The sequence below is a fragment of the Bombus terrestris genome, chromosome 4, assembly GCF_910591885.1.
Source record: "Bombus terrestris chromosome 4, iyBomTerr1.2, whole genome shotgun sequence".
In the NCBI taxonomy this organism is placed as follows: domain Eukaryota; kingdom Metazoa; phylum Arthropoda; class Insecta; order Hymenoptera; family Apidae; genus Bombus; species Bombus terrestris.
Window position 1 is genome coordinate 18,507,765 of NC_063272.1, and position 17,324 is coordinate 18,525,088.

Consider the following 17,324-nt stretch of genomic DNA (forward strand, 5'->3'; position numbering starts at 1 on the left):
CTATTGCGCATAACGATCAATATAATTTATCACGTATCGAAACAACGAAGAAGAAGAACTAACGTGCAACTCACCGACCACATTCAGCAGGGCAAGAAGTTCGCAGAGGTAGTACCTGTATGCCCACCAATTGTGAAATCGAAGATTCTCCCACAGATAGTCGAGCAACATTTTCTTCTTCTGCTTCTTTTCGACCTCGGAACAAAGACCGATATCAAGATCCATCATTAAAGCATGAATCTTGCCACCCTCCCATCCTTTCCATAGCCATCGAGGCGTGTAGAACAGGATCGCCTGAAAAAAAGAATCGTCCAATATTTTAACGCTATTACCACGTTCAATGGGTCTATTGCACATTACACGTGACACATTACAGGGTTGATTAAAATAAACGTACGCTATCTTTGTAAGATGGACAAACTGCGGACTAAGCGTACTTGCTACACCGAACAAGTTAATAAAGAATAAATAATTTGAGTAAAATATACATACACACGATGCTGTTTGTGATATTTAAAAGTTGTAAGATCGCTTTCAAACATGAGAATTCGGGATAAAATGATGATACGCTATTTTCAAACCACAGCAAACTCCCTAGTCAAATATGTGGAGTTGCCTTTATATTTGAACAAGGGCAGAATTAAAAGAGTACAGCGATATTTATAGTAGTCGTTGTAGTAATATTTTCGTAATAACGTGTTGATGTGTTTTAGCCACGTGTCGAGACATTATTATATCATAGATAATCATATCTTATATTATTAGGGATAATAGAAAATATTCATATTACAAGTACTTTTATGATTAAAAGTACAATATATATTTTGTAATAATGTATTATAAATAGCGTGTGCGAGCGCGCGCGCATGTGTACATGGATGTTAAAAACTTTACTTCTATGAGGTGAAATAGTACAATAATAAATAATTCTTCGCCACTTTTACGTCTAATAAGGAATTATGGAGAATGATATATCCAAGTCCGTTTAGAGTAACTAGTTTATTTTATCGTCCGATATCGTTCGGATAATCAAACGTTTGGAAAAGTGGAAATTCTACGGAATTATCGTGCCAATCGCTATTATCGCTATTAATATTATCTACCACAGCGATAGAATGACGTTTTCGTACTTGCAACAATAGAAAGAAGATGACCCATTGATAATACTTGTGCTGTTTGACCAAGGGGTGCGACGCGTGTCCGTGCATTCCATCTCCTTTGCTATTCGAAACACCAGGATAAGGTACTGCCTGTCCCAAACTCTTATTAAACGCGTGCACCATACTATACGTGGTATGTAGCCAGCAAAATGTTTCCAAAACAATTTTATCCACGGAACCTGAGGCCTCACAGTGGATTGGCGAACCGGAAATACTTTTGCACGCCAGCGTTACACACCCACCAAGCAAAAGCGCCACCGTTGCGCGATAATGCAGTCGAAATATCATAGTGTCCTCGGAGATCCGTTGAACTTTAAACAGAGACCTCAAGGAGCCGAATACATCCACCATCTTCATCATCAGAGGCATTTTTCTACGTCTCGAACGACGAATCAATTTCGAGACTACAGAATCCTCCTCTTCGAGAAGATGATCGTTCTCTTCCCCGTTTTGCAGATCCGTCTTTGTAATTCGGTTTTTCTTTTATTTCGAATAATCTTTTTAATCGGTGGTCTTCTTATTTGCAATTGCAGGATTTTTCTTGCTGAATCGAATCGCGATGGGAGATAATTATCATTTGGAAAATTCGTGAACTCGAAAGCCAAATAATTATGAGCTTGCAAGTCTTTCAACTTGAAATTCAAGCAGTTATCGGTCGATAAATTTTTGATATTGCAAATCAAATAATTATCGGTCAAGCAATTCTTCTTCAAGTCAAATAACTATTGGTAGGGAAATTTTTGGGAGAAATTAATTATCGGTTGGCGAATTCTTCAAATTCGAAATCCGATAATTATTAAGCGAGGAATTATCGAAATGAAATATTGTCGAGGTAGCGATCGATTGTTTATAGATTATCGAAGTTAACATAGTTATAGACGTTGAAACTTTTAGTCGAAGGTTATAACTTGGAGGCGATTAAACTCGATTCTTACTCGTTAATGCAAAACTGCTGAAATTGAAATTAACTGCAAGCATATTAGACTTGTAATTAGCAGTTGAATTATTATTGTAGACGAAGTTGACGCTTACGTGTACGTCAAGCTTTCACCGATGATTAAAATCTAAGAATAGAAGCTAACGGTTCGAGAATTCATAAAATTCAAATTGAAAGATGCATTTTCCGGATGGAGAACGTTAAATAAAAACGATAATACGCGTTGTTGTAAGAAATTTTCGTTGAAATATCATTCTGCCGATTTAATATCGATAAATGTCCGAAAGAAACGATGAATATTTCTAAATGATGTACCGTGAATATTTGATCAGAATATTTTTTACCATAAACGATTGACAATTTCCGATCCCGACTATTCAGTTTATTTTTTTATCTAACGCGGAGAAATATTCGAGGCAGTTTTCTCAAAAACGTTCCAAATTTCTATCAATTTTATCTAAATATTCACAGAATGTGTACGATTTTTACTGCAGATTGCGCGTATCATTACGTAATCCTTCAAATCTTTCACAGGAAACAGCAAACGCGTAGAGAAATAATGTTCGTCACTGTCGGCCCGTATCGGTTTCATCATCGTGATTAACCACAGAAAACTCTGACCAACTCAATTTTTCACTCGATGCTTCACAGTATACGTATTTCGTCGAGTTTCTACCTTTCTACCTCTCAAGCTGCCATCCTTTCAATTTTCCTCATTTCATTCATCTTCCTTTCTCAAAAGTATTTCATTTCCCACTTTCTGTTATCATTCTTTCGTACAGTTGCAATATTTTCCGAAAACTTCTTTGAGATCACTGCTAGAAGGACTTGCCAAGTCGACAATTTCTTCGAATATTTTCATTTTTTCTTCAATTTACAGATCTTCTCCACGTTCTGTCATGTTTGACGCGCGTTTCTATAACGAGCTACTAAGCACGTTCTTCCACAGTTAATTCCAACTTGTTTGGCACGCGTGACCTGGTAAATGGGTGCTGATTTTCTTTTTTCTCCTAAACAACTGTATATTTCTAGGATAAATGAGTGGATAAAAATGGATAAAAATGGAAAAACCAGAGCAACGAGAGGACGGAACGAGTATTCGGACACGGTGACAGACACACGTGGTGCGCGGAAGCAAGCCGTTAGAAGACTGGCCGAACTTGAGAGGCATCCCTTGGCCTCGATACTAAACACATAACTTGTATGATCCTCTAAGTATCTTCCTCTTGTCTTGTCAATGAAGTTGCACATACCGTTGTTCTTTACAATATTTCAATCGTCGTCGTTCCCTTTGTCATTTGCCTTCAGAATTCCAACTTCTTATATGATTTCGTTATCGAGAAAAATGAACAAAAATTGGAAAATTTATCAACCGAATATCAAAGGATTATCCTTCATGTTTTTTCAATGAATGTATCATGTATGATAATGTATCAGGCAAACTCTTAATATCAAACATGTTGAAACATTATTCTCCTGAAAGATTGACACTATACATGTATCTTCTTCTTCTCTTTTCACAAGAAATCACCTAATCCCCCGCTTGTAAGTATTTGCATGTCGTTCGCTCGAAACTCGCTGTACATAATAATTTTTCCTTTTTATCATTCTTCCGGTCCTAGTTATTTCCTTTAACGATACAATTTTTGCAAGATTTCACCTGCCTACTTGACTTAGCTACGATTTAATTATATTACTTTGGATTTCGTCAAGTGCTGTCTCCTTGGTTTATCAATGAAATTATAATAATGCATTCCGCTTTCTTCCTTACAACAGTTTAATCCTTTTCATGAAATACACGTTCTAATATAAAATATCGAGTAATAAATCGAACGATTTATTTGTTGAAGCAATTTATCGACGTATAGTTACGTCGCAATAACATCTAGTCAAACGAGATCGAATTGATATGGCAAACTCTGTCGCGTGTGTGATTTCGTTAACTCTCGACGAACAAAGACGGAGCCTAATCGAATCCGTCGACGTATAATTACTTTCCTGCTTCGATTACGCAGCGATAATACGACAACGATGTCTGCAGAAACACGAGATACAGACGCGTTCACTTTAGCCATCACCGCCAATCTTTGAAAACAAAGTCTCCACGCGAGCTTCGTGCCAACCGTATTAAGTTACATTGTCTTAGCGCAGTCCGCGTCCTCCCGTACCGAGTATCGGTATCTCATTCACGTTCGTTCTTTTCCATTCTCTTGTTCGAATTCTCCAAATTTTGCCGATCCAGGCATTTAGACTGGACCACTGAAGCGGACGCTTCTGTAGAAATAGCAACTCCTTCGTACGGTTCCAACAGATCTAGACATATAAGCACCGAACTCGCTTAGTTTCCGAAATATTCGCGAAAAACTGCCGTTACCGCTACAATCAATTCTGCGTCTGTGGTAGTCTATGCGTCGGTATTGGTTGCCTTATTTTCTTGGTATTGCTTATCTTCTTTTTTTTTTAAACGAAAGTCCACGAGTTTAAACGCGGGTTTAAACGCACAACGCAAATACGCATTTCACGTTACGAGAAATGGCTATCATGATTGAAAGTTATTTCAATATGAATATCATCGATGTGTCGGATTTGGATAAGTCTAAAGTATCTTTAATTCAGCCGTCTCGCTAAATTTGCTTGCTGCTAGTGCTCGCACTAAATTATAACAATTATTCTATTTCGAAAAATAATATCAATTATTTATCCGTTCGTTATTCGTACAATTAATTCGTTGTTATCGGACACAAACCGTCGTTGCTTCGTGGCGGCCGGATGTAAAATCTAACCGAAACCTAAACCCAACACATCGATAATATTCGCTTTTAGTCGTTCAGTTTAACATTCAGAAATCATACGTTCTTATCAATGCGTTTCTTACATTTGTCCGATTAAAATAACACCAAACACGATATAATTTGCTAGCATATTTAATTAATTAATTAAAATTATTTATTAATGGTAATTAACATTTATAGTTTGTATTGTACTATTAACATTTATAATTAAATACATATCGATTTGTAAATACGATTCGAATTATAGCGTGTTTGCTGTCGTTTTCGAGATCGAAAGATCTCATAAATACGTTGGTAAAAGTTTAATTTTAAAAAAGACAAAAAAAGAAAAAAGAAAAAAAAAAGGAAAAAGGACACGTCAAAAGTAAAAAAAGTTTGATCGTTGAATCAGTACGTAAGAGCATACATTGTCTTTATTTGCGATACCTGACATTAGATCGTGTTGTTACGCTGGTCGACCGCGGCGGATCGTCCAGCTTCCTCACGTATCGAGAGTACCATGTATCGAGAGTTTTTTTAATTATCGTACGTTTCTGTACACGTATAAAGAAATTAGATACGAAGCCCGGACAATCAACAATCAACGGTTATCTTGGTTATGCGATGGAAAATTTGCGAAACGCGTGATTCTAGAAGGAAATTCAGCAATGTTTTAATCAAAGTGTACAGTGCCGCGTAAATAGAATGAAGATCTTTTCGTATCCTCTATGGTTATGATTTGGGTCTTGGGCAATTATTTCAGAAGATATCGCACTTTAAAACATTGGAAAATGTAATTATACACGATAATGTGTGTGTATATATATATATATATATATATATATATATATATATATATATATATATATATGATAGAAATTAACATTTTTTAATTACAGCAAACGCAAATAAAGTAATCGTAAATTTGTTGTCATATTACCGTTTGAATATTTTTCATAGGTTCGTATCAGCGATTTTCCGTATAAACTCGCCTCGCAACAATTTACTAAATGTTTCGCGTAGGATAACATCTGGAAAACAGATTAGTAAAGCCATAGCTTTAATCGAATTCATTTTAAAACACACGACGTCTGCCTAAAACAATCTTTCGTACAACAAACAATTCGCGAACTTAAAGCAAACTGTTAGGACAGGGTCTACGATGCGTATGTTATGTCGCTATTTTTAGGTTACAAATCACAGTGACGTATGGGTTATATTTTTTCGGCCAATGTGTAGCAAAGAGACTTCCAATGTTCCGGCAGGGGATCCCCTGTGTTCTCAGTAGCGGTGAACGTATCGTAAGCTCACGTGCGCCCCAGACCTTAGCACCTTACGAGCCCTGGCACATCGTCCACACTGAGGCCATTACCAGGATTGTGGAAACCACCCCACACCTCTTATTGGTTCGCCGGCGTCTACCCTTTTGTGCCATGGCTCCTGGGCAACGTGGGCGAGAGTCTGCCGAGACTCCACCAGAGCACTTTACCGGGCCAAATAAGAAAGAAAGCTCGAGTCAGAGAAACGAAACGTTATAATAGTAAAACTACGAATTTACGGGTTCTCTTCTACCTTAAGAAGAACGGTGCTTCGTAAAAAAGGGAAAAGAGAATGAGTACGCAAACTGTTGACCCGCTGCGTGCATGTTCCACGAATTTTCAAAATTATTTTTACAAAAAAATAAGCAGTAACCGTAAACGTAAGGAAATGCTATTGTTCGCAATAGAAATTTCGACAAAATTGTGTCACGAATTAAGACCTAACCAGTATAATCATGTTTCTGTCTGAACGAAAAGAAACTCGTTCTCTCTGTTTGCATATCTTTAGCAATTAAAAGAATAAAAATCTAGGAACACTGACATTGCAAAGTTTCGAGATTACATATGTACGTATCCTTCTTTGACAGAAATGTGATAGAAAAAGTACCGTTTTTTGTAGTTAAAGATTTCTGAAAGACGGTAAAACCGTAGAAAAGCTGAATATCCGTCAATTTCCATGATTTTTGTACATGTTGGAGAAATCGATATTTCGAATAATTTATATATGTAAATGGTGGACTCGCTTAGTTTCCAGGATATTTGCGAAAAACTTGCGGTACCGGCAAACTGAATTCCGCGTACGGTTGTGCGTCTGTGATAGCGTATGCGTCGGTGTTGGTTACCGACAGCCGCTTATCTTCTGTTTACAAACGAGGGTCGGCAGAACTGAAAGGCCTCGTGCACAACGTACGTATGCGAGGCTGCAAAAGTCTGCAAAAGTTGTAGCTTTTATTAACTCGATTAAAATTAAAAGCGAATATCATTGATGTATCGGGTTTAGGTTTCGATTAGATTTCCCAATCCGACCGCTAACGCCTGCGTGAGATGGCAACGGATCAATTATAAAAATAATAAGCGCTGTCGCGAGACGGATTAAAAACATTCCACAAATCCGGCCTAAACTCAACGCATTGATGATATTCGCTTTTAATTGATTTATAACAGACATTTCTTACTTTGTCTCGCATAGGCACGTTGTGCGCAGGACCTTTCAGCTCGGCCGACTCTCGTTTGTATGTAAGCAGAAGATAAGCGGCGGCAGGCAACCAACGCTAACGCATACGCTCTACCACAGATGCACACAGCCGTACGCGGAATTCAGTTTGCCGGTACCGCAAGTTTTTCGCGAATATTTCGAAAACTAAGCGAGTCCACCACGTAACATGTTTTTCAGAAAAAGACATGTTGAAAACGTCGAGTTTTGCAACATATCCAAAAATGATTGAAATCGAGAGGGTCGTTAGCTTTTCTACAGCTTCTACACCTTGAAAGATCGATATTCACATTTTCGTCTTGTTAAATAATTTGATCAATCGTTTAATCTCCTTCTTACATGCATATAAATTTCATTCAGTCAGAAAATTAACTTCATGTTCGACAGTTTCGAACAATTTATTGTAATTTGTTTCTAACATAAGTTCGATTCCTACTATCGATTAAACAGCGATAATCTTCCTGATCTCTGATGTTTGAAAAAAATATACAATTGTATAATAAATCTTGAAAACACGTTTCATGGGTAATAAGTCTACGTGTTCTTACTTCGTTTAGCTGCGATAACATATGAGATAAATAAATTTTTGTACAGATAACATTTTTACACGAACATCATTAATTTTATATTTATTATAGCAGATTCGACAACTGTAGTAGCATTAGGAATCATTCATGGAGGAAATCGACGCGTGGCTGGTCAGCCGTTCTACCGATCGATACCGAATCAACGGAGAGACAATTTAATTCCGTCGAAGAACATGTTCTAGTTGAAGACATCGGCTGATCGTTTAAGGTGAGGGTGGAGGAGCGTCTTTGACCGAGCGCCAAGGCGACTCACGCGACAGCGGCGACCCTCGGTGACGAAGCAACGGTTACGGGTTTAACGAGTTAATATGCTTAGGGTTTCTTTCTTGGCAATGAACTAAATATAAGCTTCTGTAAGTAGCGGGTAAATTCCACGACCGTAGCCGCAACCAGTTCGCTCGTTATCCGGCTTTTCTCATTGTCGAATCTTCGTGAATACGATTCCTGTCTTTTACGTCTCAAACGAATTAATTCCGAACTAGTTTCCAAAATATCTTGCGAATGTTTTCAATTTCACGTTCAAGAACTACCTTACTATCTTTACTTGCCATTTTAATCAAATTATTTTAATTATTGCCATTATAAATTATTCAATTCGTTTTTATCGAAATTGAATAAAACTTTTTGAACAAATGATAAATAAAAATATATATTATTCGCCAATTACGCAGGAATATCCAATCGATTAAGGATTTAGCTGGATAAACGTTCAGGATAAGTTATGCATGAAAGAATTTACTTGTAGAGAAATTTAATCGAATAACTTACTCGGATAAAAATTTGTCTCATGTTATAGTATTATCAATAATATTTATATCGCGTGTGAACTGTACCGCCCGTGAAATCTACTTTTAACATTTATCGTATAATAGTGTGTTTTTTCAAACATTGGATCAAGAAGACTATTGCTGTTTGGTAAATTAATAGCACCAATCGGACCGACCATGACTGGCTGTATCCGTACAAACTTTACGCTCGCACTTACAATTAGACCGGGTATTTGCCTGAGTACAATTTTTAATCTAAACAGGCAGGAAATAATTATTCTGCCAGATAAAGAGGGAGTAATTTGTTAAGAATCATTATACGGAGAAGATAATTGACTAAAATGAAGTTATTTGAAAAATTATCGTAGATAAATATTTGTTCGTTCGAAACAATTCCGGTAATGTTCAAGTTTGATTGTTGCATAGTAGCCGACCGAGGAGATTATTCTTATGAAAGAATAAGAAGGAAACGTAGAATGAAATGTTTTTAATACGTTTTAGTACGCTTTTAGTACGTTTGAACTTGACTAATTATCGACTGGGTACGAGCAAGCATCTAGTAGAACGTTATTCCACGTGGCAGAATGGTTAGAGCTAGATATAACGTAGGAATATAGAGATAGGTATAGGACTGGTAATATTATCGTCGAAGAGCGTCGAAGAACGAAACTGGACGCTTCTCCGTTGCATACATTTTCGGTCAGTAGCTCTTCTACGTTATTATCGAAAAGAAAGTGAAAGCGAAAGCGAAAGCGAAAGCGAAAGCGAAAGCGAAAGCGAAAGCGAAAACGAAAACGAAAACGAAAGACATTAATGGCAAAAAGATATAAGACAGGAGAGAATAGATAGAAAATGAAAACAAGATTGTCTACGATTCTAGGGAGCAGGAAGAAGATTGAGGAGAAAAGAAATTGTGATCGATTACCTGCAGAAACAGCATGAAGCAGACCCACTGATAGTACCTGTACTCCTTCCTTTCCGTCTCCGGATGCGACTTTGAGTTATCTACGCCAGGAAACGGTACTTCGAAACCCTCTCGTTTCCTGTAAGCCGCAGTAATCGTATACGTACTATGAATCCAACAATACGTATTCAACACGTCTTCCGGTAGATCCTTACTATGAATACAATCGATCGGATTACCAACGTATTGTCTCGTGGTCACGATCAACGAAAACGAAATCAGCAGGATCACGGTTAAACTATAATGCAATCGGAACACAGCTGTGTCAATATGTACGTGAGAGATCTTAATAAGGCTCTTCAGACCTCGAAATATGTCCAGCATTTTGAATGACCGAAGAAACGCGAAAGCTTCCTCTCTTTTTCTTTCGTTTTCGTCAGACGGCGGTCATTAGATCGCTAACGTCGTCCCTCGCCATTCATCCTTCAATCGCTTTGCCCTGTCTTCCACCTTTCTTAACCGGTGGAAGGGAAAATGCAACTTTGCCAGTCTATTTAGAAGTTAGGTCTCCCTTCAGGACGCAAAGACGCACAGAGCTGCAAGTTTAAAGATCTTTCGGAGATTCGTTCCTTTCGGAGCTTCGTTTAGCTCGTGGAATCGTTTCAAGTCGATTTAATCCCAGCAGATTTAGGTATTTCTCTAGCCTTGGGCAAAAAATGAGAATTCACTCGCGCTCCCTTCGAAAGAAATCGCCGCGCGGCGTAGGATCCTTCGAGCAAATCGGACCCTTTGCCGTCCTCCGTCGCCAGTTTTCTTTTCTCCACTCTTCTTATGCTCATAGCATTTAGCAAAGTTTCCTATTCCTTCATTTATAAGCATTATTCCTTCGATTAAACGCTTGACAAGTTAGACATCTACGCGAATATTCTATTATGTTCTATTATATATGTATGTGTATTTAATATGTTTGTGTTCTTAACAATGTATTTGGAACAACTATTGTTCCCAAGTTGTTCCTTTTGAAAATAAGCATACCTTTTTAAGAAGGGAGGAAAAATTCGTTCGCGCAACTGACGTAACGTGTTCCTGTATCTGACTTATTCGAGACAACTCTTGTTGGTGAAAGGTTTTCAAAGTTGATTTTTATCCTTCAATGTCCTTTTTCCGAACGAAGGATTTAAAATCGAACAGGCAGTTGCTTTCTGATTCAAAAAGAAATTTATGTCTTCGTTGTATCGTAGTTTTTGTTGATCGTTCAAGTCGTGTATAGAAAAATAGTTGTCACGTGCATTAAGCCATGATGCACAAAAATATCCATTTTTTAAGGGCAATTGGCATCGCGTATTTTACACCATAACGTTTGATTATCACTATGAAAGCACATTCGTTGTACACCATCAAAATTTCTTTAACAAGTCATGTCCACGTTGAAATAAAGAAACTTCACTGGATTTGGGATTTAGAATCTGATTGTTATTCGACGGTCATTTTAGAAATTTGTTTAAGCGCTGATCACTGCGAAGTAAGTTAATTCGCCTTAGTCGATACTGGTAATTTACGACGATTCAATTAAAAAGATACTTTTGCGATTTACAATCTACTGGATTCACCATTCTATTGGAAAAAATACAAATTTTATATCACGATGTAGTTTTATGTTTCGATGCTTTGGTATTTAATTGTTCTTGCAAGTACGAATAAATATGTGCTTTGTAGAAAAAGGATATTTTTTCCAAGTAACATCTCATTTTCTGTTACAACTGAAAATAATTAGGAGCTCAAAACCATTCGATTCGATTCAATAACAGCTTCAGTTTCTGAATTTCTTCTTCTTTGAATAGAACGGTAATAAAGCTATTTGTTAAATGTGAAAAATTTACTTTCATACAACTTGCGTTATTTAAACCGACAGCGATGAAAATGGTGGTAAATAACTTATACATATAATACAATACAAGCTTATGTTTATATCATTTCTTCTGAATCGTTAAATACTTATTAATTTTGATATAAACAAGCGTGGATACAACAAGTTCTTTTGGACGCGCATCAAACGAATAATAAATAAATTGCAAGTGATAAAACATCTATGCGATGGTGTGAAACTGTATTGCAGGACCCCAAAAGTAAAAATATCGAAGATAATTCCTACGCTTTGAATATTATTTAACATTCTTGAATAAATAATTCAATAAACAATAATCACACACACATATATATATATATATATATATATATATATATATATATATATATATATATAACATGTACTTTACGTGCAATATAAGATATAAGCAAATGTTTATCCAGCAAACTCACATTTATTCCATCGAATATTTTTTCGTCAATTGCGAATTAAATTTTATACCTTATTTTTATACGTCATAAAAATCATGTTATATGTCTTGAACAAAATTTTCCCCGATATTGATGTCAAGTGTTAATAAACAATGAGAAGAATAGGCAAGAAGAACACGTAGCGTGTACATAATAAGGAGAACGTAGTACCGTAGTATCTTTAATATGACTTCAATTCTATTTTGGCATTTACGCGTATACCGTCGCTCGCAAGTATCGAAACACTTGCGAGAAGTGAAACAAACTTAAGAGATAATTAGGAGACTATCGATACCTTTGATACTTATTATGGATACTCGTGGATACTCTTTTATTACCGACCTAATATCGTTAGTGAAATTTTCCGAGACAAAAGTTACAAATAATTAGCAGCATTAACGAGTACCGGAGTCTGTGAACGGATCTGCGAACAGTAACGCAGAGCTAGAAATCGTCTGTTCCTATACCTGTGTACCTGTGTACCTTTTCTCCAAGAATTCGCGGACCGTTCGGTAATTAGTTTGTATAGTTAACATTTGTTCGCTCTCATGCCTGGTTATCAATCCCACAATGCCCCGTCATAAATCGATCAGAGAAAACTCGGAGAATAAGCAGAATAAGAAAAATATAATTATTTCGTATCGTTTGATATATCATTATGAAACAGCCGTAGTTGGATTATCGAGATCAGTACGACGAAAATGATACCAAACATGACTATGCTCGTCGACGCATCTTCACGACGACACCCATGATGACAGATAGCCTACCGTTATTTATCCTTACGACAAATTTACAAAATCAGGCCGAGGGTTCGGTAAGAATATTGGCAAGATGCCCGAACGAATGTTTGAAAAGTCGACGATAGCCGGCAATTCGAAATCATCGAACTAGAAAGTATCAACTGGTTCGATTGTTTCTCGAGCATACCTGAGACAGTTTACTAAGGGCGAACGATTCGATGCTGCATTGCGAAAGAATAGAAGCTTTGTCTAATGGGGGATGTGGCCACAGAGTACGGAGAGTAAGCGGACTGTGAGGAATCGCATGGCACTTGCATCAGTACCTTGAGGGAATAAACTCTATGTAAAGATTAGTCTTTGTAAAGAAACAAAATATCTAATATCGTATTAAAATCGTATGAATGAGAAACGACGCGTAATCCTACTATCCTAGTATTTTATTTTATTTCATTTTATTTTATTTTATTTTGTTTTATTTTATTCTACTCTGCCTATTCTGTATCACACGCGCCTACTTCTACTTCTCGCCTACTTCCCATTCCTGGTGCACGCACGGCGCTCGGATCAATCTCAATGAAGTAAGAGTATCTTTGCTCGAAAGAATTTCTTTTGTTATTTAAGATTACGCAAAAATTGCTGCGAATCCTGTTCTTTTATAAGCACAATTATGCCTTGCGTATACGTATTACGCTCCTATAAAGGTATTCCAGAGTATTTCCTCCTTTCGCAATGTACCAATACAGAAAGGATTTTCTCTTTGAGGTGTTCCCTATTTGCGCCCTCCTTCCCGTGTTTCACACGAGACTTGACGTGACTCCATAAATAAGAATCCATCAGTGATATGTTTAGAAATGGTAGCTAAGCTATTTTATCGTAACGACCGATCTAGCAGAGAAGATCTTGCAAGCGTGTATAAATATGAGTGCAATGAAAACTAATTTACAGTATGAAATGTTTGCAAATAAAGTTAAATATACAGTAGAGAAAATATTACTTTACATTTTGTAGCGAATTCATAGGACAAGTAATAATACATTGCAACAAGTGTTATCAATCTTTTCATACGAATTCATCTACCACGATTGTATCCATCGGATTGTATCACCAAATCGAAAATACTCTGTATTTTAGGGCTTGGGACCTTTCCATGGCAAAAAAAAAAAGAAAAAAAAAAAAAAGAAAAAAAAAAAAAAGAAATGTTCAGAAAACACATAATCAGCGATTATTCTTAAAAATAGGAATATCACTAAAGCTGGATATGCATTGCTCTGTCGCAATATCTCAGGGCTAAATAGTATAACATCGTAATACAAACTCCATTACAATTAATCTGTAAACAAACAACTTACTAAAGATTCGATAAGAAATCTTTAACTTTTTAAAAATTTCATTAATAATTAAAAGACCACTGTAATAATTGAACTATCATAGGCGTTATAATTAATCTAGCTATTTATTTTTCCAGAAAACCAATACAACGATACGTATTAGCGAAAAGCAAAAATTGGAAACTTAAAAGACTTATCTAACAATGTATATGTATATGTATGTACAGAAGTAACAGGATATCTTTGCACATATCACACATCATTAAACATACAGTCCGTAACAAATTATTATACAGTATTGGTAGTAGTTTCAAACATATAATTCATATAGTTCAATGAACATTGAAAGTTATTGATATAACGGATTATCGACTGCTTGGATATTTTTGTATTTTCCGTCAAATGTACGTTTGCGAGAAGTATGTTCTTGCCTTTATGTACATTACCGGTTTTCGTTCAAACCTTACCAACTTGATACCAACGGGCCAGCGTGACACGTTTCGCTATAACGTTAACGATATTTCAAAATGTTTTCAAATGTTACAGAGTAAATAAGTAAGTAAGGGTTGACATTTTTGTGAAACAATATGTAGAAAGTCTTTCTAAAAAGAAGCGATAATGTTAAAACATTCAATATCCCCTTTAAAGGGAATCTCTAAACAATCGAATATTTTTCAAAAAAATCAAAACAAGAACAAAGAACAGACTCGCCGGAGCTCGCTCTATTAATATAAATGAAAAAGCTATTTTAAATGCATCGTTAGAAATAATAATAGGGTCAATTCTTGATAATTAATTACGTCATTTACGAATATCAACCGATAAGTCAAATACTGTTGGTTCCGGAAAAATTCATTAAAAATTGAAACGTAAGAAGAATACGAGAATGCATCGAGCGTTCTTTCATTAAGAAAACTGAAAGAGCTATTCTGAGAGCCATTTGAGCGGACCGAAACTACTTCTGATAAATATTTTGCTACAAATTTAGAATACAAATAATCGAACAGTTAAAAATTAACGTAGCAGCATTCTAATATAACAGATTCGCCGCAAAATAGCCACAAACGTTATTAAACCAGATGTACCGAAATTTATAGGAATAAAGTATCTTTGTCTTTCCATAAAATTCTGCGAATTTCTATTATCGTGGCAAGTTCGGAGAAAAAACATTTCTCAGATGTACAGTAACTATCATAAGAATCCGAATAGTTTCGTTTATTTATAGCAGCAATATGCGAATATTTACCAAAGTATCCAAATTAATGGAAGATTGCATTAGGGAAATAGAAAATAAGAAGCGATACTTACTTTTTACCAATGCAGCACACTATTTACTTCAAATTAGAGAAAATCTGTATCCAGAACTAATTCCAAACAATCGACGGCCATTTGGCAATTAATTTACACTTATTCTCAAGCGAAATTTACAATTTGTCCAGTCAATCGGCAAGTTTCTTGCGTTTTCAACCATCTTATCATATTCGATGATTCTCGAATGTATATTATAGCGTTTTGGTAAAAATGTTTTGGTAAAAATGTTTTGGTAAGCGGGCACATCGAACTATCAAAAGTATTTCTTAATGAAGCGTCTTTCCCTCAAATTTGACATTTCACTGTCATACAGTATCATATTCTTCTAGCCATATTAAATCACTCGACGATATAGGAAATTTTCTCGGTCCTGATAACCGTCAACAAAATTAGAACGGCTTAGGTTGAAACAGTCTAGAGGATCAGCCATCCAAATGTTTCTCGTATCGTTCAACGAACCCATTTTGCGGTGCTCGTTAATAAATTTAAATCGTTGGCGCGCGTGGAAACTTGGCTACAATGTGTGGCAAATTATTTCCAAGTTTAACGTTGAGAGAAACTCTGCTGCCATTACGATATAAACTTTTTCTAAACAAGAAGAATATAGCTTTGAAACTTGTATATTGTATATTTCGCGTTGTTTAACTAAAAATTTGCTTAATTATCGAACGATATAATAATATAAACGTAACATAAAAATTTCTGCAATACCGAACATATAGAAAAATTAATCTCACCGATCTAATGATACCGTTCGAAAGGCGTAATTTTCGAACAATATAAAATTTCGATTAATATTAAAAATCTTATCCGAAGAATTTCAATTTTGTAAATTCGATTTTTAATAGTATAAAAATTCTTTCACTATCGAATATTTAGAGAAATCACATTATTTACCTTTAATTTTATTTTCGTAATATGAAATGTTTTCGTAGTAGACAATAAAACTTAGCCGATCGTAACTTTACAGTTAGTTTTGTCTTCAGATTTTCTTAAAACATAAATATAACAAGGAATTCGTATCACCAGGAAGTCTTTCAAATTTCTTGGAAAGTCTGAAACTAATTGAGACCAGCCGGCGATGACTTAAAAATCGATTTGATCGTTACATAATGTCAATTGTATATAATCGATAACGATCCAATCAAAGTGTAAAACGTATATTTTTGTTTTTAAAGTTACTCGCTTCAATTAATTTGTCAATTAAAAATATGTGTGTATGCATGTACATACGTGCATGTACATTACATGCAATATAAAACAAGATTAATTAAATATCGCTAACGAAAAGATGAATAGCGATATCAATTGGTTCGCTTAAGGATAATTCATTTGTATCATATATTTGTGCAAACGATATACTTATTATATCGTGTACTTATCGTATTATATATATTTACAATTGATGTACATGCAGTACTTGTTATTACAAGTAAGATAAATACGCATATATATCTGTATGCATATTAGTTATTAATTTTGCAAAGTGTAAATGCCATTAATTTCTAATTGAGAAGTAAATAAAATGGGATCGAACGTCCATCAAAATTAAAACATATTCCCATACTCATTATAGAAATTAGTTTAAAGGAAATCTTGACTATTATTATATCTCTATTTGCTCGTAAAATTTCGAAAGATCGTGCCGAAATCGAACCGATCGAACGAAAAATTTCGTTCCTAATCATTATTCGCGTATTAAATATCGCGTATTAAAGAAATATTAAAGGTAAATTCTTCATTCTACGTTCAACCTCTTCTAATCTCGTTCTATCAATTTCTGTCGTATTATTACCAAATAGAAGCCACTGCTTCTTTTTTATTTACCTGTACTTATTTTCAAAGTTCGTTGACTGTTCTTTAAAATGATCATTACGGTATATCATTACAGATATACATATTATACCAAAAAAAAAAAAAAAAAAAGGTTCAACCATAAACTTCCAT

The 17,324-nt window shown here is 35.5% G+C and overlaps 1 protein-coding gene across 2 annotated transcripts in view; it reads right to left on the minus strand.

Moving 5' to 3' along the window:
- LOC100648671 (innexin shaking-B) overlaps positions 1 to 11,279 on the minus strand; it is a 29,491-nt gene extending 18,212 nt beyond the window's left edge. Inside the window, exons 1-2 of one of the 2 annotated variants that reach the window (XM_003394762.4) lie at positions 9,680 to 11,279; positions 75 to 294 (exon numbers count right to left, since the gene is read on the minus strand). In XM_003394762.4, the coding sequence (XP_003394810.1) occupies positions 75 to 294; positions 9,680 to 10,042 (583 nt within the window). In that variant the 5' untranslated portion in view covers positions 10,043 to 11,279. Of the gene's footprint in view, positions 1 to 74; positions 295 to 1,130; positions 3,284 to 9,679 lie in introns of those variants that run through there. The other variant, XM_012307752.3, reaches the window with a different exon arrangement.
- Positions 11,280 to 17,324: the final 6,045 nt, after the last annotated feature.